Here is a 26529-nt window from a genome sequence, read left to right as displayed (position 1 = left end):
TACTTTTCAGTGAAAAAAGCCTCTGATATTCCTTTGTGATGTGGTTACCAGAGAACTGGCTATTTATACTACAACTGTCTTTTTGAAGCTGAAAAGGCTTTTCTTCCATGACACTGAAATCTAAAAACTGAATGATAACCCTACTAAATCTCCACCTCTAGAAGATATAAATAAGCCAACTTTTCTATGTGTAAGCAGTTAAACAGCATTTTAGACAATCTGGATTAAGAGAGGACAAGCTGAGCAAACCAACTTACTAGACCACCCAAACCCCCAGCGACTTAAGGCTGACGTTGTTAAACCAAAATTGCTTTCTATTATATGAACACAATTTTTCATGAGTATGTACTTTATGCAAAGATAAGCAAACAACAGCCAATTGGCCAAATCTGGCCCAACACCTGTTTCTGTAAAGTTTTATGAAACACAGCCACACCCATTTGTGACTGACTTGTCTGTACAACAACAGAGCGCAGAAATTGTGACAGAGACTACAAATGACCTGCAAAACCTAAAATATCTTAACCATCTGGCCTTCACAGAAAAAGTTTGCTAACGTCTTCATCATATTATTCTCCATTCTATATGGAATAAACACTCTGAAAGTTTCAATAAGCCTCCATCAAATCCACCTAAAAACAATCAAAGAAAGGGAGGGGGAAAAGGTGACTCCCCTCCCAAAAGATGGCCATTATAAATATTTACTGAACATTAAGTATGTATATACATAGTTCTATCTCCCCCCTCACTCAGAAAACAAAGAATAAAAATATGCTTCTACTACAGCAAGAGCCGGCAGTTTCATAAGATGATTTCTATCCAGTAAGCTTGATTTCAGCCTACTTGCATTCCCTAACTGGAAATGCAACAAAGGGTACCTGTTGCCTGGTTTCTACAACCAATGCCTTTACTCTGTCATTTCGAGCATCCCTGAACATGTCATGATTCATGATTGTGTAGGTTACTCCATATCCAATCAAAATGACATCAGTTTTATGAACCGGGCATGTCATTTGGACTTAATATTGACAATTTTTTTCAAAAATCACAAAGTATTTCAAATGTAACTGGAGTGAAATGTCTTACATGTTTTGTATGGTAAAATACTGACATAGAAATATCAGTTAGTACACAAAATTTATATTAAGAATGAATATAAAACCTATTAAGTTTATGTCCAAAACCAATAACTAAATATGCAGGGAAACTGACAGTTAATGTGAATATTAAAAGAGTATTTAGGATAACTTGAAGAAGACTATTAAATCCCTTTTGAGTCAACAAATATAATTTGAAATCTTTACTTAGATTTAAAAACAGGTAACATTTTCATAAATATACTTTTTATAAAATTTGTATGCCTGAATTCAAAATACGAAACAAAATAAAACTTAAGAATTGTATTTAATTTATAATTAAGTTCAATTTAGGTAATGAGTCTTTATATCTTGTGAGGAGGAACTAGAAGCAGAATGTTAACTTTGCCATCTCAAAATTTCTTAAGAGGAGGTAAAACTCCAAAAATCACAAAAAGCATCATAAATTATCTTTGATCCATACAAATTTCAGATTGATTACTGTATTCTCAAAATTTATTCCATGATGATAAAACAATTTAAACAAACTGTGAATTTAACTTTTGTTACCTCCATTAAGACAACTGAGTATTCAATACACATCTATGTTAAAAATACTTTTATCCAGGAAAAAGACAAGCTTGTTTCTGTAAATAAATTTTTACGCTCCTTAATCAGTACCAAAAACAAGGTCAAATAAGATAATACAGACAACTTAGTATATACTAAAAGAAGTTCACTTGTTAATAAGAGTCTCTAACAAGATTCCAAACAGCAGCAGAGATTTCCAAAATATAGATTTAATGTAGAAAAGAAATACACACAAAAAATTGCCTTTGAAGCTTTCCTATAAGTTCTCATCCACACTAATTCTAGGTAACGAGCAAATCTAGACGTTATCAAGAGCCTAAGATATCTCCCAAGAATTTCAGAAATTAATGTTACTTTAGATTATTTAGATAAAATAAGAGAAACTATATCTAAAAACAAATATCTTTAAAAAGTAGTTTCTGGGCTAGGGATGTTAACTCAATGGTAGTGTGCTTGTCTAGCATATGGAAGACCCTGATTTCAATCCATAGTTCTGCCAAAAAAAAAAGAAAATCCCTTCTCTTCTCCATTCTCATATCCCCAACTGTTACACATTTAGAAGTAGTCAAATCACCATCATTTAAGATTTTTGAGTACCAAGGATTATACATATACGCGTTTGTATGTGTGTCTTTAGCCTAATGCCCAGCTAATATCTAGAAAATAGACACAACACAGTGACAGTCTGTTAAAACAATACCTTTGTCTTGATTATATTTATTTTTATATATTCATATATAAATATTAATTATCTTATTAAGGTTAACAGATTATAGAAACATAGAAACATAATTGTATTTTACTTATATATACACTTTTATAATTACATTAAAGATTTGTTCAATCTGGGTAACTAAGGTAAATGTAAGAATTATGAAATTTGAAATTTAAACATCTGTGAAAGCAATCACATTATTTTCACCAAAGAAAAATGGCATAAAGCTGAATCATACGAGTAAAAACTAGTGTATATGATACTTAAGCTCAACATGTCTCACAACTTAAAACATGCAAGTTATAGTACACGAACAAAGTCCTTTAAATAAACCAAAAACGAAAACAAAACAGAAAATAAGTGTTTTCTAAATACCTGTGAGATATTAAAAAATATATAGTTTCGGGCTGGGGCTGGGGCTCAGTGTAGAGCACTTGCCTAGCATGTGTGAGGCACTAGGTTCAATCCTCAGCACCACATAAAAAAATAAATAAAATAAAGGTTCATCGACAACTAAAAAATAAAAAAAAAAATATATAGTTTCAGTCCTTTTCTCTGGAAGGGAAGTCAGGAATGTTTTATTAAAGTTCTTAAAAGTACTGATGCATTTGTTGAGTATAAAAGGCAAATGACATTACTCTTAAACATGATTTTAAAACTACCAAAACCCAGAGATGGGCCTGATTACTAATACACAATGTGGGAGAAGCCAATAATGCAACATACCTGGTGAACCTGAATTTCCACTTTAAGAGCCTCCTGTAGAGTCTGCAACTCCATCCTCTACCTTCTCCACTTTCTCTTATGTCTGCTAATTCTACAGTTTCTTCAGCCTCTGTTTAAAATAACAAACTCTTCTTCTTGATGCAGCTGTAGAGATCATAAAATGTTTTGGATCATTAATTGGGAATAAAGAAAATATTCGTGTTAAATAATACTCAAAAAATATTTGAGTTTTTAATACAGGGGGAAAATCCCAGATTTTTTTTTCCAAAACAATTCAGTACCAAAGTTTTCTGGGTTTTATTCTTTGAGCATTCCTCTACAGAACACTTTAAATAACTAAGAAAAGAAAAATAACAATGGAAAGTTGTGATGGAAACATAAGCACCCACTAGAAACTAAGCACTGTGTTACATGCTACATACTAAGCACAGAACTGAATAAGACCACTTCCTCCCTAGAAACCATCATCATCCCAAACATGTTGTCCTTAGAAAGAGACACATAACATGATCACACATTTTTAAGCATCACATAAAGTACACTGGAGAGTTCAGTTTCTCAGAGGTTAAAGAGTACCAGGGTATTTTCATTTGGTTAGGCTCTTACTACATTATAAAAAATAAAGAAATTAAAAGTGTGGAGTTCTGGTATAATTTAAACATTTAAACTTAAGCTAAATACAATAATATAACTGTGTGTAGATACTTTGTACTATATTTGTCTATATGATCTGTGCCATCCATAAAATGATGACAGTGCATTAAAGGATATACTACTGTATGTAACATTCGAGGTGGCCTAATGATGGAACGTTTTTCCAGCTTCACAATGAACATCATCCTCTTCACACTTGCCAATGCATCTCTTTGACTATACGTATATCTACACATGGAGATGATGTCAAAAATCTAAACGTGTAAACCCAAATGTGACACCCAGCCTGACCTTCTGAATCCTCATCATTAGCATACTTTAAAGTAACTAAACGACTAATTTCTCCTTTTTTTTTTTTTTTCTTTCTTTTTCCTTTTCTTTCTCTTTTCTTAAATGTGGCTTTAGGGAACTGGGGTTGTACCTCAGTGGTAGAGCACTTGCCTCTCCCATGTGAGGCACTGGGTTTGATCCTCAGCACCACATAAAAATAAATAAAATAAAGATATTGAGTCCATCTACAACTAAAAAAAATTTTTTTTTTAAAATGTGGCCTTAGCTAGGCAAGGTGATGCATGCCTGTAACCCCAGCAGCTCAGGAGGCTGAGGCAGGAGGATCTCAAGTTCAGAGCCAGCCTCAGCAACAGTGAGGCACTAAGGAACTCAGTGAGACCCTGTCTCTAAATAAAATACAAAATAGGGCTGGAGATATGACTCAGTAGTCTAGTGCCCCCGAGTTCAATCCCCGTACGAAAGGAAGGAAGGAAGGAAGGAAGAAAAAGAAAGAAAGAGGCCTTAGACATGATTTTGGGTTCTCTGCCAAAGCAAGTTTCTTTTTGTTTTTTGTTTTTTGCCTGAATACATTTTTTTAACCTGACTTCAACTCTCTTTTCTTCTTTGTACATATAAAATTTGATGCTAGAGTAGCTTTTCAGCACTGAGGAAGGGAACAAACAGGGAGCTAGAAGAGCCACTATCTTGAGATACATGATCTATACAACGAGATTCATGATCTTCATGTTTTCTAAAAATTATTTACCTATGGATAAAGTCCATATTCAACTTAGAAAACTGACTTAATGCAGTCATTAATTACATTATATTAGGAATATTAGTTTTCTTTATATTTGCTTAATTTTACCAGGTTTAAAGCATCAGTGGCAATCTCTCCTCTGGGTTTATATACTATGTTACATGGTATCAATACACTCTAATCTAAAAAAAAGGAAAAAATTCCAAAATACAAAATTCCTTCAAAGTTAGAACTGTGGAGGCTAGAAAAAATTTACTGTACAATGATACTTTAAACAAAAATATTCATAAAGGAAGTGTTTTTAGGAGAGATAATTTGGGAAAAGGAGACATATTTTGATGAACAAATGTTCTGATGGGTATTTTAGCTATATATTATCTTTAAAAGTCTTTGGAACTGCAATAAGTAAATAAATATCAGAATGATTCAGTAACTTAGACCAAGGATTCTGTTGTTGTCATGTAGACTTACTTTACAAACATTACCAACGTTAAAACTATACAGTCACTTTAATATTAAATACTAAAGTAATCTCCCTATTCAAATTCTTAACATATATTACAGTTCTTGAAAACAGTATGTGGTTTTAATTTTTTAAAATATCTACCAGAAAATGTGTCCAAAAGCGATTGCTTATAATTGCTTCCTTATAATAAAATCAAAAATCACTAGATGTTAAATCAGTATTTTAAAAAATAGGTATATTTTATTCTCCAGTGGCAACTTAGAACATCATAGCTCAACTGAACTCATACAAACTATGGAAACAAGTTAAAAAACATGGAGAACTTACACATGCCAAAGGGTTAATATTGCTTATGTAGAAAGGGTTCTCACAAATTAATAAAAAATTCATGGAAAAGGAATTCACAAAAGAAGCAATAGGAATGACCAACAACAACAGAAAAAGAATGGCCAACACACATGAAAAATATTCATATTCAATAGTCATAGAAACGTAAATTTTTGTCTATCAAACTGAAGAAGAGCTGTAAACACATTAATACTTAGCTGTCTAGAATTTGTGTCAGACAACAGTTCATAATTTGCTAATGGTATCTTTGGGTAACAACTGACAGTATTTACCTTCTTCTTTTGGGGTATCAATATTTTCAAATTTTTCCATAAAAATATATACTTATTTTAAAATAAGAAAAATTAAGGGAGGACTGATAGATAAAGCACCAGAAAATGTTACATTGATCAAACAAAATGCTCAGAAAAAGAAAAGAACAAAATCCAGTTTTAACCTGGAGACTCTAAATGTCAAAGAGTGCCTTGTGAGGTAATAAGGCTGCAACTCAAGTTAATGAGGAGCTGACAGCTTTTACTTCCTCCATCAGATTGTTGTCTACTTATGAGAGACATACAAATGCTTGAAGTTTTATTTGGCAAGAACTCTAAATGCCAATTACCCATTTTATTTTAAAATAAAACTGAAGGGTTAAAAAAGTAGTAACTAGTTACAGAAAAATTTATGAAGGATTAAAAGATTCATTTGAAATCCTTCAGAAAGGTCTCTTTCTCTATAGTAATTTTAAGAGATTGGTCTCTGCCTAAGAGAACAAATTATATATGTATATTTACAGTTTACAATTACAAGCACATGTTGAATCCTCTTAAAAATATTTTCGGATCTTATACAACTCATGCAATCATCATCTGATCGCTGTTTGGGGGCAACTTATAGCATCAAAAGAAGGCACTGTGGGCTGGGGATATAGCTCAGTTGGTAGCATGCTTGCCTCGCATGCACAAGGCCCTGGGTTCAATCCCCAGCACCACAAAAAAAAAAAAAAAAAAAAAAAATTAAAAGAAGGCACTGTCAGGCAGGGTGGTACATGACTGTAATCCCTGCTATTCAGGAGGCTAAGCCAGGAGTACTGCAAACTTGAGGCCAGCCTGAGCAACTTAGCGAGACCTTGCCTCCAAAATGAAATAAAAAATTATTTCTAAATTTATAACAGGTGATTTAAAGTTACAAACAACAAATCAATTGCTCCAAGCAAGGTGACTATAAACAGATTGACCAAACAGTAATAGACACATTTGATTCAGGTACAACACCTTTTACCACCCAAGAGCTCTGCATACTACCATGCAGTATGTGCTGGGGACTTGCCCAGCACAACATATGGACATTTGCAATCTTCAAAACAATATACCCTAACTGGGCACAGTGGCACACCCCTGTGATCCCAGCAATTTAGGAGGCTGAGACAGAGAGATTACAAATTCAAAGTCAACCTCAGCAACTTAGCAAGGCCTTCAGCAACTTAGTGAGACCATCTCAAAAAAATAAAAATAAAGGACTGAGGATATAACTCAATGGTAAAGCACCCCTGAGTTAAATCACTAGTACCAAAACCAAAACAAAACAAAACAAAAACTATACACCTCAAACCAAGGGGATACTTAATAGTTTCTTGCTTTCAAATAACAAAAAAACAGAGCATAAAACCAAACACCCAAGTAAATAAAAATCCCCCCCAAAAAAACAAAAGCAATAATTAAATCTCACTAAAAAGGGCAACTGTGTTATCTAGAAAGAGCATTTATTATCCCCGCCCCCAAAAAACAATCCAAAAAACTAATTCCAAACATTCATTGTGTGAGAACCCTTTATCTTCAGGGTTTGCTCATGTGCTTGTAAATCAAGAAAATACTACCTATTCATAGAGGTTTGTTATGAGGTTTAAATAAATGAAATTTTATGAAAAGTCCCCTGTAAAGTGTTACGTTATTCTTAACATATTTAACTCTTTACTTCACACTCAAACTTTCTTTCTTTTTTTTTTTTTTTTTGGGTGCTGGGGATTGAACCCAGGGCCTTGTGCTTGCAAGGCAAGCAATCTACCAACTGAGTTATCTCCCCAGCCCCACACACTCAAACTTTCTAATGAAACTTTTTACTACAGTGTTAGTTCTATTAGACTGCAGACTTTTCTATTATTGAATTCTCTGAGAAAGGGGCTTCTAATTATTTTTCTGAATAGTTTTGCTTAGAGATCTATGGGACCTCTAGGACTCAATTTATTATGATTCTAATAACTTAAGAAACCCATAAAACTCTGATTTTACTGCTAAGAATTATTTTACATTACTAAATTGACATAAGTCTTTTTCCAATCAAAATTTGGTTAACCAATGGTTACTTCAAGAGTAAGTCCATGACACAGTGTGTCCCCAGACCATCCCTAAAAACAGACAGCTATGTGTTCTCTGTACCATGCATTTATTTTGTGTAAAACTCCCCTGCTTTTATCTATATTCTTAGATACAATGTTTAAAGACAGCTTAATTTTTTTTTATTTATTTTTAACGTTTACATAGGGTAATGATGTTTATTTTTTTTCCCTTCCCCCCCACCCCTCCCACCCCTCTTTTCCCTCTATACAGTCCTTCTTTCCTTCTTTCCTTTTTTAATTTTTTAAAAAAGGAGAAAGCAGGAAGCCTTGACAGATCTATGCAGTAGCCTTACATCTTGCCTCATGCCTAATATCCACGTATCAGGTTTCAATTAGGAAAAAAAAAATACAATTTGCTTAACATGCATCAATATATAATAATATCTTTGACCTTTAACTAAGGGTGCTAAAACTTACCATGGATGCTAAAAATGATAAGTCTTTTAAAAGTATTTACTGAAACTGGGCATGGTGGTACATGCCTATAATCCCAACTTCTAAGGAGGCTGGAGGATCACTATTTCAAAGCCAGCCTCAGCAACTTAGGAAGGCCCTAAGTAACTTGGTGGAAATCCTGTCTCTAAATAAACTATAAAAAGGGCTGGGGATGTGGCTCAGTGGTTAAGTGCCCCTGGGTTTAATCCCCAGTACAAAAATAAATAATAAAAGTATTTACTGAAAATTTTAATCTTTACTAACGTGAAGCAAAAACTGACAAAAATTAATGTAATTTTGTCTTCTTATCATTTAGCAAATTTTCAACACATCCTGAGTTATTTTCATAGTACTACTTCCTTTTTTCTTTTCTTTTCTTTTTTTTTTTTTTTTTTAATGGTAGTACTTCTTAGGCAACATTCCACAGGTCAAAAGTAAATGCTGCATGAAAGCTAGGCAACCCTGATTTTACAGGCGACCTACCCTTTGAATCTGCCAAGTTGGTTATGCTCAAACCTCAGCATGACAGCTATCAACAAAAATCATGGGAACTAGTTAGATGTTTCCAAATTATTAAATAGTAGCTTCCTAATTATTAAATAATATTTCTTCTCTATTATCTATCTTTCCCTTCTTTGTTTGGGTTTTTGGGGAAGGAGCAGTCCTCATTTTTAAAAAAGGAATACCCACACAGCTCATACCACTGCCTCTTCAGGGTGAGAGTTGCCCTGCACAAAACACAGGTGTGTCGCAGCATCCGCACCTCTCCTCACATCACCGCTCATCTAAATTACCCTGTCAGCCTCAGCTTCCAGGCCCCAGGCCACCTGCACACACATAGTCTTCCAGTTCCCATCTTCCTTTACAGAAATCAAGCATGTCTACTAAAATTATCCCAACCACATACAATAAGAGGAACAATGAAGTAAATTCACAGAAATTTAAAATGAAGGAAGCTGGAGAGAAATATACAAGAGAATAGTGAAAATAAGTCTACGATTTTAGAACTGATTGTCATATTTACTTGAATTTTAGTTAATGATTTAAAAAAAAAAAAAAAAAAAAAAACTGTCCAGACAAGCTTGGCCAACATCTTATAAATATACACTATACAAAGGATAATGCAAGGAGGGTGTGGTGGTCTCAGTATAACCAATATATACTTAATAGAAGTAGAAGTTATGGGAAATAGATTTCAGATCAATATAAGGAAGACTAAGGATTAGAGCTGTATGAAAAAGGAATGGGTTACCTTATGAGGTAGTGGGCTCCCTGTCATTAGAAGTATTCAAGAATGCTGCATATCATATCCCCCTCTTGGAGATTCACAATGCACATTAGCATATTAAAGGTTCTGAGAAGTCCTGCAGTAAAGAAACCTGTTTAACTTTATTTAACGCAGCATTTCCCAAATTATTTGACCACAGAACCCCTTTCCCACCCCAGACCCACCTCAATAATATTTATTCAGTTTCTGTGGAACTAGAATTCTTCAGAATACATCACAGAAAATACAACCTATATTTTTTTTAAATAAGTATTCAATATGTAACTAGATCAATTAACAACCTGTCAGGGTTACAGGCAAAGAAATTGCCACACAGGGCAAAAGTCTGGAAGAGAAGGCCCTTAAAGTCCCTTCTTTAAGATTCTAAGATTCTATCATATCAGAGTAAAAGTCTATTGAATTTTGATTATTTTAAAAGGTTCCATGAAAGAAAGGTGAGTAGAATTATGAGAGAGTAAAATGCAAGGTCAGCTGGTTCAAGCGTCTTCCTTTCATGTTAAAACCCAATCCCTAAAAGGTAAGAAAGACACCTCAAGGGCCATAAATTATCAAAACAAGGGCTTAAGCAAATATCTACAATATCTACTCTGCCCACTAGGTCAATTACTATTGAGAGGATTAAAACAACAAAAAAAAGTAGTCCTGCATTAGAGGACCACACTATTCCAACTATCGTGCTTGAATTTCATTTTTTTCATAATACACACTCTACAAATAAAATTAGTATTTGTTTGATGCTTAGTCACTAGACTGCCCTGGGCAATCTGTGATCTTGAATTAGACATTCAAAGAAATGATTAAATATGATGAGTTATAAGCCATTAAAAAAAAAAAAAACTATTGGGCTGGGGATATAGCTCAGTGGTAGAGTGCTTGCCTTGCATGCACAAGGCCCTGGGTTCAATCCCCAGCACCCCCCAAAAAAAAAAAATTAAAGTAGGTATCAGGAAAAAATGTGTTTGCCTATATGTCCCATACTGTCACACTGTCATACTTCTCTCTTTTTAGTTTTTCCTTCTAAGAAGTACACAAACACACTAAGAACATAATATCAGACATGACGTCAATCTAATACTGTTTAAGAATATAAACACTGAGTTCTAAATTTCAAAGTCAAGGTTCCCACAGTTACATTAACCTAGTATTTTACACATACACTAAGGCCATCAAATTTAATAGCATGTTAAATAATATAAAACACAATGGGAAAGTTAACTTTTGAATGTCCAAATTATCAAATAGTAGTATTATTAGAAACACAAATGCATTTGAGATATGGCTATGTGAAATTAAATAAAAACTCACTTTCACTCAGTGCAAACAGTAAAGTTTCATTTCTGGGAGAAAGATTTTTCTTTTTTCTTTTTTTATTTTATTTTATTGTAAACAAATGGGATACATGTTGTTTCTCTGTTTGTACATGGCGTAAAGGCATACCATTTGTGTAATCATAAATTTAAAGATTTTTCTTTAAAAAAAAAAAAAAAGAAAAAGAATATATGAATTACTACCCAGCTAGCACCAGTTACACGATACCTTCTTAATAAAAGTACTTACCAATTTTGGGGAAAGTGGCTCTCCTTCAGCTCTCTAGCCCCCTATAACAGAAGAAAAAAATGGAATTAGACTATACACAGATTTATGACACATTATCAAAAGCTAAAGACTGCAAGATTTTTATCTGATTTTAAGAAAAACTGAAACACATACAAGTCTCCAAATGGTTAAGACTCAAAAGAAAAAAGGGAGAAAAAAGTTGTTTTACAACAAAGAAAGAACTCACAAGCAGTTAAATCTCCATTTTACCATAGCTTTTCAAGGCAAGGAAAAGTAAGTACGTTGACCCTGGAACAAGGTGGGAGTTTAGAAGCACAACCTGCCCACTACACGCACGCACACATTTCACTATAACTTTCTACTCCTCAAAAACTTAATTATCAATTATAGCCTGCTGTTGACCAGAAGCCTTACCAATAACAAACAGTTGATTAACACATTCTATCTATATAATGAAAAATAAGTAATTTATTTATAGTAATTCTATCTATATAGTGAAAAATAAGTAATAACCACAAAATATGCAATTTACTGGAGATGTGCAACTCGCACAGAGATGACTGGTGTCATGCAGCGTGTTCAGCAGATATTTCCAACACTTGAGCTCACACACCGCAAGAGTAACAGGAGGGCCCTATGAAATTATTACAAGATTGCAGTAACTACAGTTACTTGTTTGCAGTTACAGTTTAATAATGCATCTTTAACATGTCTCTCAACTGAACAGTCTCATGTATGTCTATGTTTCTAAATTGGTAAGTTTTAATTTTTATAATAGATGAGTTTATTTTCTAAAGGACAATAAAATAGATTACTATCTACATATATTCTATGTAGATATATAAAAGTGACACACATTTTTTATTTTATTTTCAACATTTCTAGGGTAGGTGGTTCATCTGTGAGTTATTTCAAACTGTCACAGGACTGCCTGTGTAAGTAGACACAGGCAGTTCAGGCCCAACATGGTATTTAAGGGTCAACTGTAGTTGATAGTTTTCCTTTCCTAAAAGATACACAGAAATAAAATACACCATCTTTAAAGAACCAACAACTATACCCTCATTCCCAACAAATGACCTTCAGTCCTCAGTTTGGTTCACCTAAAAAAGTCATTTTCCAATTAATCTTGAAATGGATTTGCTTTAGATAAGGCTTTAAAATTCATGGCACTGTACAATGTATAAAATAATAAATATACATGTAAATAAATAATAAAATAGAGAACTTTAAACTTCACATTTACATTCTGAAATGCATCTCACCACTTTAGATTGTAAACCACACAAACAAAAGTGATTTTTTCCATGCCACATATCTAATCACTAATAAAGCCAGAAAGAAAAGCAAGGTTTTAAGATATTGATCCAATATCAGGAAACAAAAATCAAAACTTTGCTACTAACATTTTAGAATTAAATTACGTAAATTCCACATGTCATGCTGTCTTCCTTCTGCCTTAAACATACTATTTGTTGACTTAAGAGGTTACTCCGGTAGTATCTCATTTCCTCAGGGGTTTATCAAAAGATCCTCACATCACCCGGAAAATAAATTTTTGTTTAATCATGTACAGTCATATCAAACATACAGCAAAATTATTTAAAAGGGCCCCAATTCATACAGTTAGCCTTCATTTCCATGAGAAATTCAATTTGCTGTTCTATCCTGCCTTTTTTTTTAGCAGCAGTCCTTTAAAAGTCCTCAGGTCTGACTAAATAACAATTTTAATCACCAAGATTAGAATGAGTCCCAACCAAAATAAAAATCATGCAAAAGTCTCTAGGATGATACAGATATTAAAAAGTGAATTCTTAACATTACAGTTACCTACAGGATTCTGTATCACTCAAAAGATACCTGAAATAGTACCAGATACATTGTATTCGCTCGATAAGTGTTTAATCAATGAATTGACTGGACACTTAAACTGTGGTTTGAAGGCTTACTTTCCCTATTAGGACGTTCTTGTTAGTTCTTTCAGGATAGGGATAACTTTCTTATGCATCAGTCTCCCACAGCACTGTTTGCTAAGTGAATAACTTTCAAAACTTTTTATACAAACTGTCAACTAATAAAGTTAAATATTACCAACTTTAAATATAATAAAAAGGAAAAGATTGACAAATTGGACTAAACTAAAATTAAAAACTTGTTTGTTTAAAAAAAATTGAGTGAAAAGTAAGTCACAGAATTGGACATGATAATTGTAATACGAAAAAAAAATCAACAAAGGCATGTATACTCAGAATATATAAAATATGTGAAAACTCAGTGATCAGGAAAAGACAGCATTTCAGTTTCTATTAAGCATTTGAGAAAGCATGATTATATACATTCTTCTGAAAAGTCATTCAGTAAAAGACAGCATAAGATACCTAATCTTCAGGGCATTTTCTCCAAAATTCAGTAGCACAGACAATCCTAAACTAAAGAAGAATATTATCATGATATTGTGAAGCCATATCATGAAACTTGATTATAAGGACTGCAGAAACCACATAGGTAAGCAAAGCCTGAGAGGTTAGACAACTTCCTCAAAGGTCACTCAGCTAGTTGGTGGCAAAGCTAGAGAAGAGCTTACAGGTCCTGAGATTCCTTTGAAGGAGCTTACTTTTCCCTTAGACCTTTCTGTTAAGCAACTGTAAAAGTTAACTTTTCTAAGAAACAAATGACAATAAACACTGGGAAATTTTTACATATTAAGCTTTTTTGTAATCATATAAGTAAGCTATCTAGGACAGGTTTTAACCTGAAATCCTTTAAATGCTTAAAGGGTCCCTGCAAGTGAGCTTGAAAAGGGTCTGTCAACTTCATGGTACTAGATCCTAAAATCTGTATGTATGAGCCTAGGTAGTTTTCAGGTAAGAGGGTCCAACAGCTTCAATCAGATTTGCAAAAAGAATTATTTTTTAGACTAGTGATTCTTAAACACTGTGCATTAGAACTCCCAAAGTATTTCTTCTAAAGTCTATCAGTTAGAAACTCATTAAAAATTATTTAATTTCTATAATAAGGCTGAGCAACAAAACATAGGATTTATATGTAGATCTCTACTTTTTACACTACACATATGCAAAAAGTAAAATGAAAATTTGATTTCCTCATGTTAAGCAGACTGGAAGTATACTAATCTTCTTCTCACAATACATTTCACACTTATAACTGGAGTAGTTCAAAATTTTATATTTGGGGCTTGGGATGTGGCTCAGTGGTAGAGCACTTGCTTAGCATGCATGAAGCCCTTGGTTCAATTCCTAGAAATGCAAAGAGAAATGCAAAGGTTTTTATATTTGTTTACATTTTTTAAATAGATGTTCTTGAAAAATACATTCAAAACACTTTTATTTATAGAGATGAATATTATTTTGCTAACATAACTACAGATCATTTTTTTCAAAGTGAAGATTGTTCACCTCTCTAGAACTACACAAGTAGCTGCTTTAATCAGAGCTGGCAAAGAAACAAATGGTTTGGATTTCTGACGTGGTTATAAAATGTTTAATAAATGGAAGATGATTAATAACCACTTCCCAAGTATCTGTTATAAAGTATCTAAAACCTTTGCAAAAAACAAATTTTTCAGAGAAAAAGTTTAACACTAGATCATGTTTTAAATTAGGCTAAAATTTCATTCACCCCACTACAAATTTCAAACGATTAAGTTTATAGCCTGTGCTCAATCATAAATTTTGATAAGGGACTAGAATAGCACAGATAATTGTCATTCAAAGGTACTTTAAAATGTCACCTTACCCAGAAGATTCAATCTCTTCTCTTTCCCTACTATGCCAAGCTGACAGAGTCCAATAACTAAGTTTTATATTCAGTAGGCTTAACTTCCTTTTACCTGCCCTTCCTAACTTCCAACAGAAAGTATAATAAGTTTGAAATAAATTTAAATGCAGGTAAGTGGCTAAAAGAAAAAGCAGAATTCCACATTTAGTGAGGTTGAATCCTTTAGGCTCAAGCTCACAATCATCGCTCTGTCCCCAGCCCTCCTGCCCACTCATAAGCATCCCTCCAGTATTTCCCTCTTTACTCTCATGAAGCACCACTGTTCCCCTTGTCATTACTGAATCACTGTTCCATCTTAAAAATAAATAATAATTATTTCTTAAAGAGAAAAAAATACTCCCTTAACCCATATCCTCCTCTAATATTGTTCCTTGTGATCCCATTTACAGCAAAGCTCCCTGAAAGAGTTGACCATACTTTAATTCCTCTCTTCCCGCTCTCTACTGAATCCATTCGACTAGATCTTTGCTTCCCTCCATTCTTGCCAAGATCACCAATCACTGCCCTGGTGCTAAATCTTCTAGTAAAGTCTCAGTCCTCACTTCTTGTTCAGTGAGTATTATTTGACCAATATGACCATTCTTCCCTTTTTAAAACACTTTCTTCTCTTGACTCCCAAGACATCATCCTTATTTTCTTCCTAATCTCTCTAGTCATTCGCAGTTTTCTTTTGCTGGTCCCTCCTCACTCCCCCAGGTCTCAGTTCTTGAACCTCTTCCCTTTTAAGTGACTTCACCAGTCTCAAGGCTACAGTTGCAAGTCCCATATTTTTATCTCTAATCCAGATCACACCCCTGAATTCTAATCTCACATACCCAATAGCTCATGCAACATTTATCACAGATGTATCCTCAAGCTCCAAAAATCCAAAAGTGAACTACTTACCTATTCCCCAGCTCATTCTCATTCTCAATAAATGGTAACTCCAACCTTTCAGGCAAAGAATCTTAAATCACCAGGGATTCCTCTTGTTTCCATATCCCCCCATCCAGTCCAACAGCTAACCGTGTTGCCTTTACCTTCAAAACATACCTACTTTGACCATTTGTTTCAACTCCACTACCACGTCTTTGGTCCAACTTACCATGATCTTTCCCCTAGATTAAGGCCATGGCCTCCCAACTGGTCTCCCACTTCTACCCTAATAGCCCAGCTACAGTCTATTCCCACAGCATCTAGAGCAATCTTTTCAAAATCCAAGACAGATCTTGTTACCCCTCAGTTCTAAATCCTCCAATGGCTTCCCATCATACTCAGAGAGAAAGATGAAGCTCTTTATAATGGTCCACAGGAACTAAGTGATTTGGCTTCTGCTATTCTCAACACTCCCATCTCCCCTATGTTCAATCTACTCTAGCAGCAATGGCTTCTTTTTTATACTTCAGACACTACAGATCAAGTTCCCTGCTCAGACTCTTCGATTTGCTTTTCTTTCTAGCCAGAATACGCTCTTCCTCCATATAACTTCATGCCTCACTCTCTCAAACTGTGTAGGAAATCTACAACAGTTGCCAAAGTAGAATAATACTAAAATAAAGACTAACAGTGTCATCAAAATTATTATAATCAAAATTATTCTCCTTGGATCGCAGTTTTGAGGCCAGCCTAGGCAAATCAGTGATAAAAATAATAAAAAGGGTTGGGGGTGTAGCTCAGTGATACAGCACTTGCCTAACATGTCCTGGGTTCAATCCCCAGAACTGGGGTGAAAAAGGGAGTTTCTCTCCTCAAACTTTTACTCATGCTCTTTCCCTTTCAAGAATATCCTTTTAACTTCTAATTATTCAAATCTGATATGGATGTTACAGTCCTGATAAAGATTCACTGTTGATAGAGATCTTCCTAACCATCATTATTCTCAATTTCTCCCTTTCTTAAAACTTCCAGCAGATGTATGATTTTCCTCATTTCATTTTGGAATTTAACTACATGCTGTCTCACATTTTAACCTATATGACTTATCTCCCTAGAGACCTCAAGCACACTCAAATAGAGATAATACCGCATACAAGTAGTTCTCAATCCTAAATCAGGACGACAAGTAAACTTTAAAAATACAGATTCATAGGTCCTCCCCTTAAAGATTCTGAATTCAATATATCTAATTTGGAGCTCAGATATTTGGGGGTTTTGTTGTTGTTTTAACTCCCCTAGAAGATTCTGTTGGGCAGCCAGAATTAGGAACCAGTGCCTTATACACGACTTCCTTTAGTACCTTCAAGGGTGGGCCCTCATATAGCCTAAAATTAGAATGAACACTTCAGAGTACAAAATCCACACCTTCATTTCACAGAGCAACAAAATTCCAAGAAGTCTAGCTAAAATCTAAAAAGACAATGAAAGACAAAGTTCAGCCAAGATCACTGCTCTCAATCTGGGAATCCTCCCATTAGACTATACAAATAAATGAAAGCAATAAAAATCCACAACTCACAGACACTGTTTACTACACTGCTTGTGTAGTAAACAGTGTTTAATACTTAACCAGTGACTGCAGAGTCTAAAACAGTACACACTAACTTCTATATGCATGAAAAATATAAGCCACACAAGTTACCAAGTTCTCTGACAATACACACAAAAACTGTCAAAATCATTTCTTCTATGGTTGAGGAGTAGCAGCAGAAGTAAACGGAAAGAAGAAATCTTGTTTCATCATGCTCTAAAGTACAAAAATTCCATTCACAAACTTCTACAGCTCACAAGGCTCTAAATGTTTTGAGTTTAATCATAATGAAAACTTCTTAATTACATATCAGACTTAATAAATCATTCCACATCCCAAGACAACTCACACCCTATTTTAATAGTCAGTTAACCTCGACACCAACATTCTAGCCATCAACAACAAAAAAACAACTCAGTATCTACAAGGATTATAAAAAGAGTATGGGCTTATCTTGGTGTACAGGGATTTAAGCAAGTGCCTCCTATTAACACTAATGGGAGTTCTGAGCATAAAGCATAAGCACCAAGGAGGAGGATGAATGCCCAGTACTGCATCTGTGAAAACCCTTTCTATTGCACTAACTGCAACTACTGGGAATTGTTCTCTCAGAAATGGGATAATAATCCCAAATTCCTATGTCTCCAGAGCACAAAGATAATTCAAATAAGTCATTTAGGAAGGTCACTGGTAAACACCAGATTAAGAAAATATACAAGAAAAAGCTAAGCTAAAAAAAAAAATGAGGAAATTTTATAAAATAGCATCAACATGCACAGAAGAAATCAGTGAATTGCTGGAGATTAAATACCTCATGCAAAAATAAATTCAGGGAGGATTAAAACAGTCAAATTTTTAAAAACTAAAGCACAATAAACCCAACTACAGTCAGAAGCTTATCCAAAGAAACACACAACAAAACAAAAACTCCTCCCCTGATGGAGCTTTAAGTACACTACAATCTTTGTTTTTAAACAGAGAAGAAAACTCCTGCTGCACTGATAGCCAAGACAAATCACAGAGTACTTCCAGACAAATGGATAACGCAGGATAATGAACACAAGCTGCCAAAGATGACCAAAACTAAATAAACAAAAATTATAGCACCTTATTGTGTTCCATCCTGTCTCCCTTCTCAGGACAGCACTGCTGTACTTACCAGTCTGGAAAATGAGCAGGTGCCTTTCAGGCTATGGAAAAATTAGTGAGACAGACAGACAGATACACACACCCAAACACAAAGGGAATGACACTCTTTCACTTGAAGGGCTTTAGAAATTCGAGGCTTTACTCTAGGCCTAGAAAACTAAGAGTAGGCCTTACCAAAAAAGTGAAGGAAAGCCAAGGCTTATCCCAAATCCACATTTCAAAGACTGCAAGAATGAACATTTATTTTAGTTAAAAGTCTTTGGCAACGATCCACCTTTTTAAAAGGAAAGAGAAATTAAGATTTTCCCTGTTTCCATCCCCAAAGAAAATTAGAGTCTTTTCTCTTCAGCTACACAGGTTTAGCAACACAAATAAAGAACCTTGACTTAAGGCCTAGAAACTAAAAATGGTTCCATGCAATTTATATTTTTTTAAAGAAGTCTATGTAGTCCAACATGTTGATTCTTTATCATCATTGCTATCATTAATGAACATTTATCTTTTTATCTGTACTTTGAAATGTCAATAAGAAATCGAAACAGTTACAATATGATGGAAATTTTAACTTTTAAACCACAAAGAAACAGAAGTCTGAAGCATAAAGCCTCAATCATCCTGATAAGTAAGTGGTCCTAAATTTGAAAGTGAAAGCAATACAAACCTCAAAAAGAAGTTGTTTGCTTGATATTAATGCTAGCCTTTAAAACCAGAAATATGTTCTGTTATAGAAGACTAAAATCATGGCTTCCATTAACCTTGTTTTAAAAAAAAAAAAAAAAAAAAAAAATCCCATGAGCGTGGATTTTTTTCCCTAAGTCTCTTCATCAGAGCAGCATGGGGTCCCATTAGGCACCCTATTTTACTTCCACCTTATAAATAACGTTAGTGATTCGCTATTTCCATGGAAACCAAGTATAGAGAAACCCACTTAAATGAATACCGGTTAAAGGAATAAGTTTTATTTTAGAAAGGTTTCACTGCTCTAGATGAACTCTACTGGGGAATACTACAAAGTCTTCTTAAGTATAATTTTAAAAAATATATCTTTGGTGTAGAGGGAGCTTATTAAAGGTCCTGTTAAATAAGTACACTCCCGCACCAAACTAAATATGCTGAACAACATCGTAACATTAAAGATACATTCTCAGTGCACTACACAGGGGTTTCTATGCACAACTTCCACTGACTAGGCTTCCTCACGCATTGGGGTGGAATAATTACCCCTATGGGTCTAATTTAAACTAATAAAAACCAAGGAAATTCAGAAATAAGGCTACCATCACCTTGTAGTAATGAACAGGTCACAACTGCAGGCACATGCATAATTTGCTGCTCCAAAAGGAGCAAAACAAGGGAGCAAATGACGAAAGTGCCTCATCACTGTAACCAAGTCTAAAGTTAGTAGTTAGGCAAAATTCCCTCCTCAACAAACTATGTTACCAGTTACAATATATATTCCATAATACACACATTCAGGTTAAATAGAAACAGAATATGCTCAAGTGCAGAACAAGATTCAGTTATTTACCAACTTTGACATATAAGTAATTCACTAGAAATGACCATTATTGATGAACTTTAAAAAAGTTACATAGATAGGCAAGTATACACAAATAAAATGTAACTTGTAAGAATAGCAAATTCAAAAGAAAAAAATATTGGAGTTTAAAGACAGAAGAGGTAAGAAAAACAAAAAGCTTTCCAGAAGATATGGTTCTTCATTAAGTCAGTAGTGGCTAAGACCTCTTTGGTAATGAAGAAACAATATTATCTTAAAAGGGATTCCCAATCACTTAGGAAGACTTGCAACATATGAAAAGAGTTAACATTCTCTCATACATTTTTCTTTTGAGTATACCAATGCATCTATCTATTTGCACTGCATGTTTTGAAAACAAAATTACTATCTTGGTAATGTTATATACACTACAGATAAAGACTGGCAAATACTGTTAAGTTTGGAAGTTAGGTAATGAATACATAGGGTTTGTTATATTACTCACTCTACTTTTGTATGTCTTTAAATTTCCATAATGAAGTTTTTAAGCCAGTCATGGTGGTGCACATCTGTAATCCCGCTACTCAAGAGACTGAAGAAGGAAGTCTGAGGCCGGCCCGGGCACCTTAGTGAGACCTTGTCCGATAATAAAATAAGACGGGCTGGGAATATAGCTCAGTACTAGAGGACTTGCCTAGCATATGTGCAAGGCCTAGGGTTCAATCTCAAATATTACAAAAAGAAAAAGAAAAAAAGAGAAAAAGAATTTAATCCTATAAAGTTAAGTTCTTGTCTCAAATGTTTTCTGTGTATAACTTAATCATGGACAAAAGGCCTCACACAGATTTTAGAAGCCACTGAACTTAAATCCTATATATCCAATAACTTAACATGTAGTCACAATTAATTGCCAAGTTCTACTTTTCTCACCAAACAATTCAGTTAATAATTCAAAAGCACCAACAGAAATCTGGAAAAGAAAGGGTTCGCTATTTTGCACCTGTCAACCAACAAAACATAAAAGATTAATAAATGATAAAGAGGCATGGTAGCCATATTTTTATTTTAAAACCAAAGAAAGAAATTCTATTAATAAATTAATAAATTTCTCAATTAATAAATCAAAATACTTTCAGAATCACCAACATCAAAATTTTCATTTTCTTCTCCAATGAGGTCCACAGGTCTACAGTAGGAAATCAAATTAAAGCTTATCTTAGTTGAGTAACAGGTCTGACCATTTGCCTCTCTCTCTCATCATTGACAAGAAAATACACCAACTTCTGAGGTAAAAGGTCTTTTCCTCTTCTCTCCCTTAGTCCAACATAAAACATTTCACAAATACTTAATTTGCAAGTGATTGTAAGCTATATTATCCAAATTCTGGCTGAGTACTCACACTTGAGGGAAGAAGGGGACCCACAAACTGTTAAAATTTATCAGTCTTGGAACAACTCTCTTGGCTTAAAAACTAATGATTACAATGGTGTTTTGTTTTGAAGAGAAAAAGAAAATGGTAGTGGCTTTGGAGGGAGTGACAACAGTAGACAGGACAGTGCTGACAGGGGAGGGTGTCCACAGGAGAGAGTGTACAAACAAGAGAGGTAGCAAAGAGTGCGTGGAGAAGAGGGAGGCAGAAAGGCAGCAGGGGCGTTGAGCAGTCAATGGTGGCATCTGTCTGTAAAGTAGCCGAGGCGCTGCCAACTGGAGAAAACCTGTGGAGTCAGAGCAGGAGCGCGCCAGGCGTAAGTGGCTCTACCCTTGACAAACTGACAGGGACAAACCGGTTTCCAAAATTGTGTAATTCTTTAAATCAACACCAAAGATAATGGTAGACTCTTTTTTCCCTTTGTTTTGGGGGTGGGTGGGTGTGTGTGTGTGTGTGTGTGCACGCGCATTCCTGAGGACTAAATCCAGAGATGCTCTACCACTGAGCTACATCACTGAATTTCCCAAGCTGGCCTGGAACTTGTAATACTCCTGCCTCAGTCTCCCAAGTACAGGCATGTGCCACCATGCCTGACTGTAGTCTATTTCAAACATCTATATTTATTTAAATATACCTCTAAAAGTTCCAAAATTCAGGTCAGAGATGTAGCTCAGTGGTACAGCACTTGCCTGGCATATGTGAGGCACCAGTTTCGACCCTCGGCACCACATAAAAATAAATAAAATAAAGGTACTCAGAAAAAAGATAAAGTTTAAAAAGTTCCAAAATACCATTCAATCAAGTGAAGCAACTTTTATACATCCTGCATATAGCTAAATAAAACTTAATATTGTACAGAGCTGAAGGTATATTTCAGTGGCAGAGTGCTTTCCTAGCATGCATAACGCCTGGGATCAATCCCTAGGACTACACCTACACACACACACAACACACACACACACACACACACACACACACACACAATCTTTAACATTATTCATGTTATGCTAATCTTAGAACTACTAAACTTGTAATAGGTCACTCTACCTATTATAAGTTTTTTAACTGAAAGAAAACTACACAGCCTACTATAAAATTAATTTTTAAAATATTTGTTGAGTTGAAGTATAGCAGTTATCAAAAAACTTGTTGGAATTTCTACTCACAAAGCTGAAACAATGTTAGGAACACAGAATAAAATATAGTAAAACAAGTTATTCACCTACTAAGTCTTTACCAAATGGTACAGCTAGGTAAATGAAAACAAAAAAGATAATGGAAGATATTAGACTACTCTGACTCAACTGCTTGCAAGTGGTAACATAAACCATATTCAGGATATTCTGATAAGCTATTACAAATACTGTACACTTATTGACTCCTACAGGGAAAAAAACTACACACATCATGCATCAAAAAAGTTTCCAGGGCTGGGGCTGTAGCTCGGAGGCAGAGCACTTGCTAAGCACTGGGTTTGATCCTTAGCACCACATAAAAATAAACAAATAAAGTCATTCTGTCCATCTACAACTACAAAAAATTAAATTAAATTTTAAAAAAAAGTTTCCAAACCAAATCAGTAGTAAATGAAAAAATTCTGTTTACACTTAATCTTTTCCCTTCTGTCAATTACTAGTTTCACTTTCAAAGGGTGGAAAGGGGTACACATACATTCTAATGAATAGATTAAAAACTCAATTCTCTAACCAAAAAAATAACCCTCAATTCTGAGGAGAATTCACTGAGGCTTTTCCCATAATTGTCTTGTTCTTGGGCCCAATTTCTAGGTTCCACCTGAGCCGGTCATGGTGGTGCACACCTGTAATCCCAGTGACTAGGGAGGAAGACGCAAGAGAATCACAAGTTCAAAGTCAGCCTCAGCAATGTATGGAGACCCTGTATTATAAATAATAAAGGGTTGGAGAAGTAGCTCATGTAGCTCAATGGCAAAGTGTCCCTGGGTTCAATCCCCAGTACAAAAAAAAAAAGTATATGTGTGTGTGTGTGTGTGTGTGTGTGTGCGCAACACAATTAAGACAGACACCAGATGAGAACTTTCATAAAGACAAAATGCCCAAAATGAGAAAGCAAACTCTGCCCATCAGTACTAGAAACATGTGCACCCCTTTCAATCTCTCAGGCAACACAGCTATTCCCTTTAGTTATTGCACCCACGCACAAGTTAGGTTAACACACACAATGTGTTAAACCCAATGGACTAACCAGTTGATTAATATTTTGGATTCTGAGTTCAAACATCTAGTCTATTACTGACTTGATGCTAAGTGATCTACAATCAACTACATCATCATACTACACCGTATCTTTTCAGTATTCTCATCAATTGCTGAGGTGGGGAATAAAAAGAAAGAAAAGCTTATATCACTAAGAGTTTTAAAAATGCACCCTGCAATATTTTTAAAAGGATCTGTTAAAACTAACACATTCTCATATATTTTCTATTTCTCCCAGAGCTATTCACAAATAAGAACTCATTAGATACACTTTTAACAAACATGCCATTTTCTTATCATGGCATTTCAGGGGAAGGGAGAAAAAAAAACCCTCTTTGCAGATAATTGTTCCATATTTATTCTTTTCTCATAAACTTTTAGTGAAACTGTAACAATAACAATAATAAAGATAAAAGCAGTTCTTTCACTGAGTATCTTAAGAGTTCCTCTTTTTTTTTTTTTTTTTTTTTTGGTACTGGTATTGAACTTAGGGGTGCTTTACTATTGAACCACATTTTTCTTATTGAGATAAGGTCTCAGTAAGTTGCTGAAGCTGACTCTGAACTTGCCATCCTCCTGCCTCCGTCTCCCAGGTCTCTGGGATTACAGGTGTGAGCCATCATACCAGGCTAAGAGTTCCTCATTTTTATCCTCACATGAACCCTAGGGAGGTTAGTATTATCATCCCTGTGTCCCTGTGTCATAGATAAAGGAACTGAAGTCTAAGTGACCAGCACAGAGACTGGTATGCAGTTATGTACATGCTACATCTTTACTGAAGGAAACTTAAGCAGTCAGTCTAACGTCATAAATTAAACTTCAAGTGTTATACTGAAATTCCAACCTAAGGATCAGACCACAGAGCTCTTTTCCCAATGTGTAACATTTGTCTTAATCCCTGAGAAGGAAAGAAAAGAGCAGAGAACTAAAGTCCACTCCCATTTATTCAGTACTTACTTCTACTACCTACTTCTATTATTTTATGCATTGACCCATTTATTCCTCAGAGCAACCACAGCAGACAGGAACTATTATTTATTCACATTTTACAGAAGAAGACACCAAGAGACACAGAAGATGAAGTGACAAAGCCACAGTCAGAGTAAACACATGGCAAAGCCAGGATTTGAATCCACGCAGACTGGCTCCAGCACCAATACCCTTAAGCACTATACTTCTGCCATGCTAAAAACTTCCTTCATGTGAAATACACAAAAACAAAACCTTTAACCCTTCACCAAACTACTAAATTGTACACTTGGATTAACTACGAGAAAACTAGGGGTGCTTTTTTAAGTATGCACACCAGACTTCTTTACAGGCACACAGAATACATCCCTAGTGATTAGATCATTGTGCTGCTCAGGAAGTAGCACATTGTAAATCTGCTTAAAAGCCCTCAGCCCACCTCTCTCCACACTCAGACCTACCCTAACCATGCACTGTAAGAAACAGGCAATCCAAAGATAGTCCAGTGCAGTCTTCTATAAAATGAATGTTACTCTGGAAATATCAAACTATGTATACTACCCTTCCATCACCCTGTCTTCTTCCCAAGCACCATTAAAAAAAAAAAAAAAAAAAAAAAATCACAAAAGGAATGAATGAGTCTAAGCTACTTAAAAACCATAACAAATGTCCAATGATAACTACAAATTTAAATGAGAAAAAAAAATGCAAAATTCTCATAATTTTGTAACTTGTCCAAATTCTACATTTAAAAAGCACTAGGCCTCTTTGAAAGACTCAATTCTTAGATTAGCTTTTTATCATGAATGTGCCTTAAAGAGTGTGAGGAAAAGTCCATTTTCCCCTCAGATTCTAAACATCTTCACATGCATATTTCAAACAAAAATCATTACTGCTGCATTACAAGTTAATGGGCTTCTTACCCTAAAGTCTACTAGTAAAACAATGTAATTATACAAAAAATAATAATACAAATAAAAATATTAAGCATGAACTTGATATTTGTATTTTAACATGTAATACACACAGAAAATAAATATGCAGGACAGGACTGGACCTGGAGGTACTAGGAACTCAACACAATGAAGACAGGAACTATTGCAGCTCCCTCCATTGACATCGTAAAGTTGCCACATTTTCTGGGCTCTCTTTTGAATTAATGTGGCATCTGTTCCAAGTACAGCATGCTAACATTTTACTAAAAGATATTTTCATTCTACATTTGTATCTGGTTTGCTTTTTATTTGAACTCCTGTTTTATTTCAGTGGTCATTATTTCTTTATACCAAGTTGTCAATTTGGCATTCCTAATCTATCTCCTCTGAGCACAAAAAGGATGGGGAGGAACCACCAACTTACAAACCTCCAACAGCAATAATTACAATATGCTTTGCATATAGATTAAATTAAAAAATAAACAGCACAAAGATTTTTGCAGGCTTTTTAGTATCAAGTCCTGATAAGTTAACAGCATCTGTTCTTTTCAGAAAAGGAATTCTGTTCTGAGGTACTGGGGGTGGGGGCAGAATAAACAAATACCAAATAGAATAATTCAAGTTGCAAAGTTTGGTCTCCATGAAATGATGATTTCAATAATCTGTACATATCCAACCCTATCAAGTGATAATTGCTTTTTAAGACATCCTCAAAAAATGCTGCAGCAACAAGCCAAATACAACCACTTGTACTTAACATGCATGCTGCATACTCTACAATGTTACGTCATATCAGGCACAGAGAAGACGC

The 26529-nt window shown here is 34.7% G+C and overlaps 1 protein-coding gene across 19 annotated transcripts in view; it reads right to left on the bottom strand.

The window, feature by feature from the left end:
- The window catches only part of Phf21a (PHD finger protein 21A), a 174531-nt gene that overhangs the window by 133816 nt on the left and 14186 nt on the right, over positions 1 to 26529 (bottom strand). For 17 of the 19 annotated variants that reach the window (XM_047515857.1, XM_047515860.1, XM_047515866.1 and 14 more), the window contains 3 exons: positions 11261 to 11301; positions 9668 to 9779; positions 3109 to 3252 (listed from right to left, as the gene is read on the bottom strand). In XM_047515857.1, the coding sequence (XP_047371813.1) occupies positions 3109 to 3162 (54 nt within the window). In that variant the 5' untranslated portion in view covers positions 3163 to 3252; positions 9668 to 9779; positions 11261 to 11301. The remainder of the gene's footprint in view (positions 1 to 3108; positions 3253 to 9667; positions 9780 to 11260; positions 11302 to 26529) is intronic. The other 2 variants (XM_047515846.1, XM_047515850.1) reach the window with 1 other exon arrangement.

The sequence above is a fragment of the Sciurus carolinensis genome, chromosome 11, assembly GCF_902686445.1.
Source record: "Sciurus carolinensis chromosome 11, mSciCar1.2, whole genome shotgun sequence".
NCBI classification, from domain to species: Eukaryota; Metazoa; Chordata; class Mammalia; order Rodentia; family Sciuridae; genus Sciurus; species Sciurus carolinensis.
This window is presented reverse-complemented; position numbering and strand designations above follow the sequence as displayed.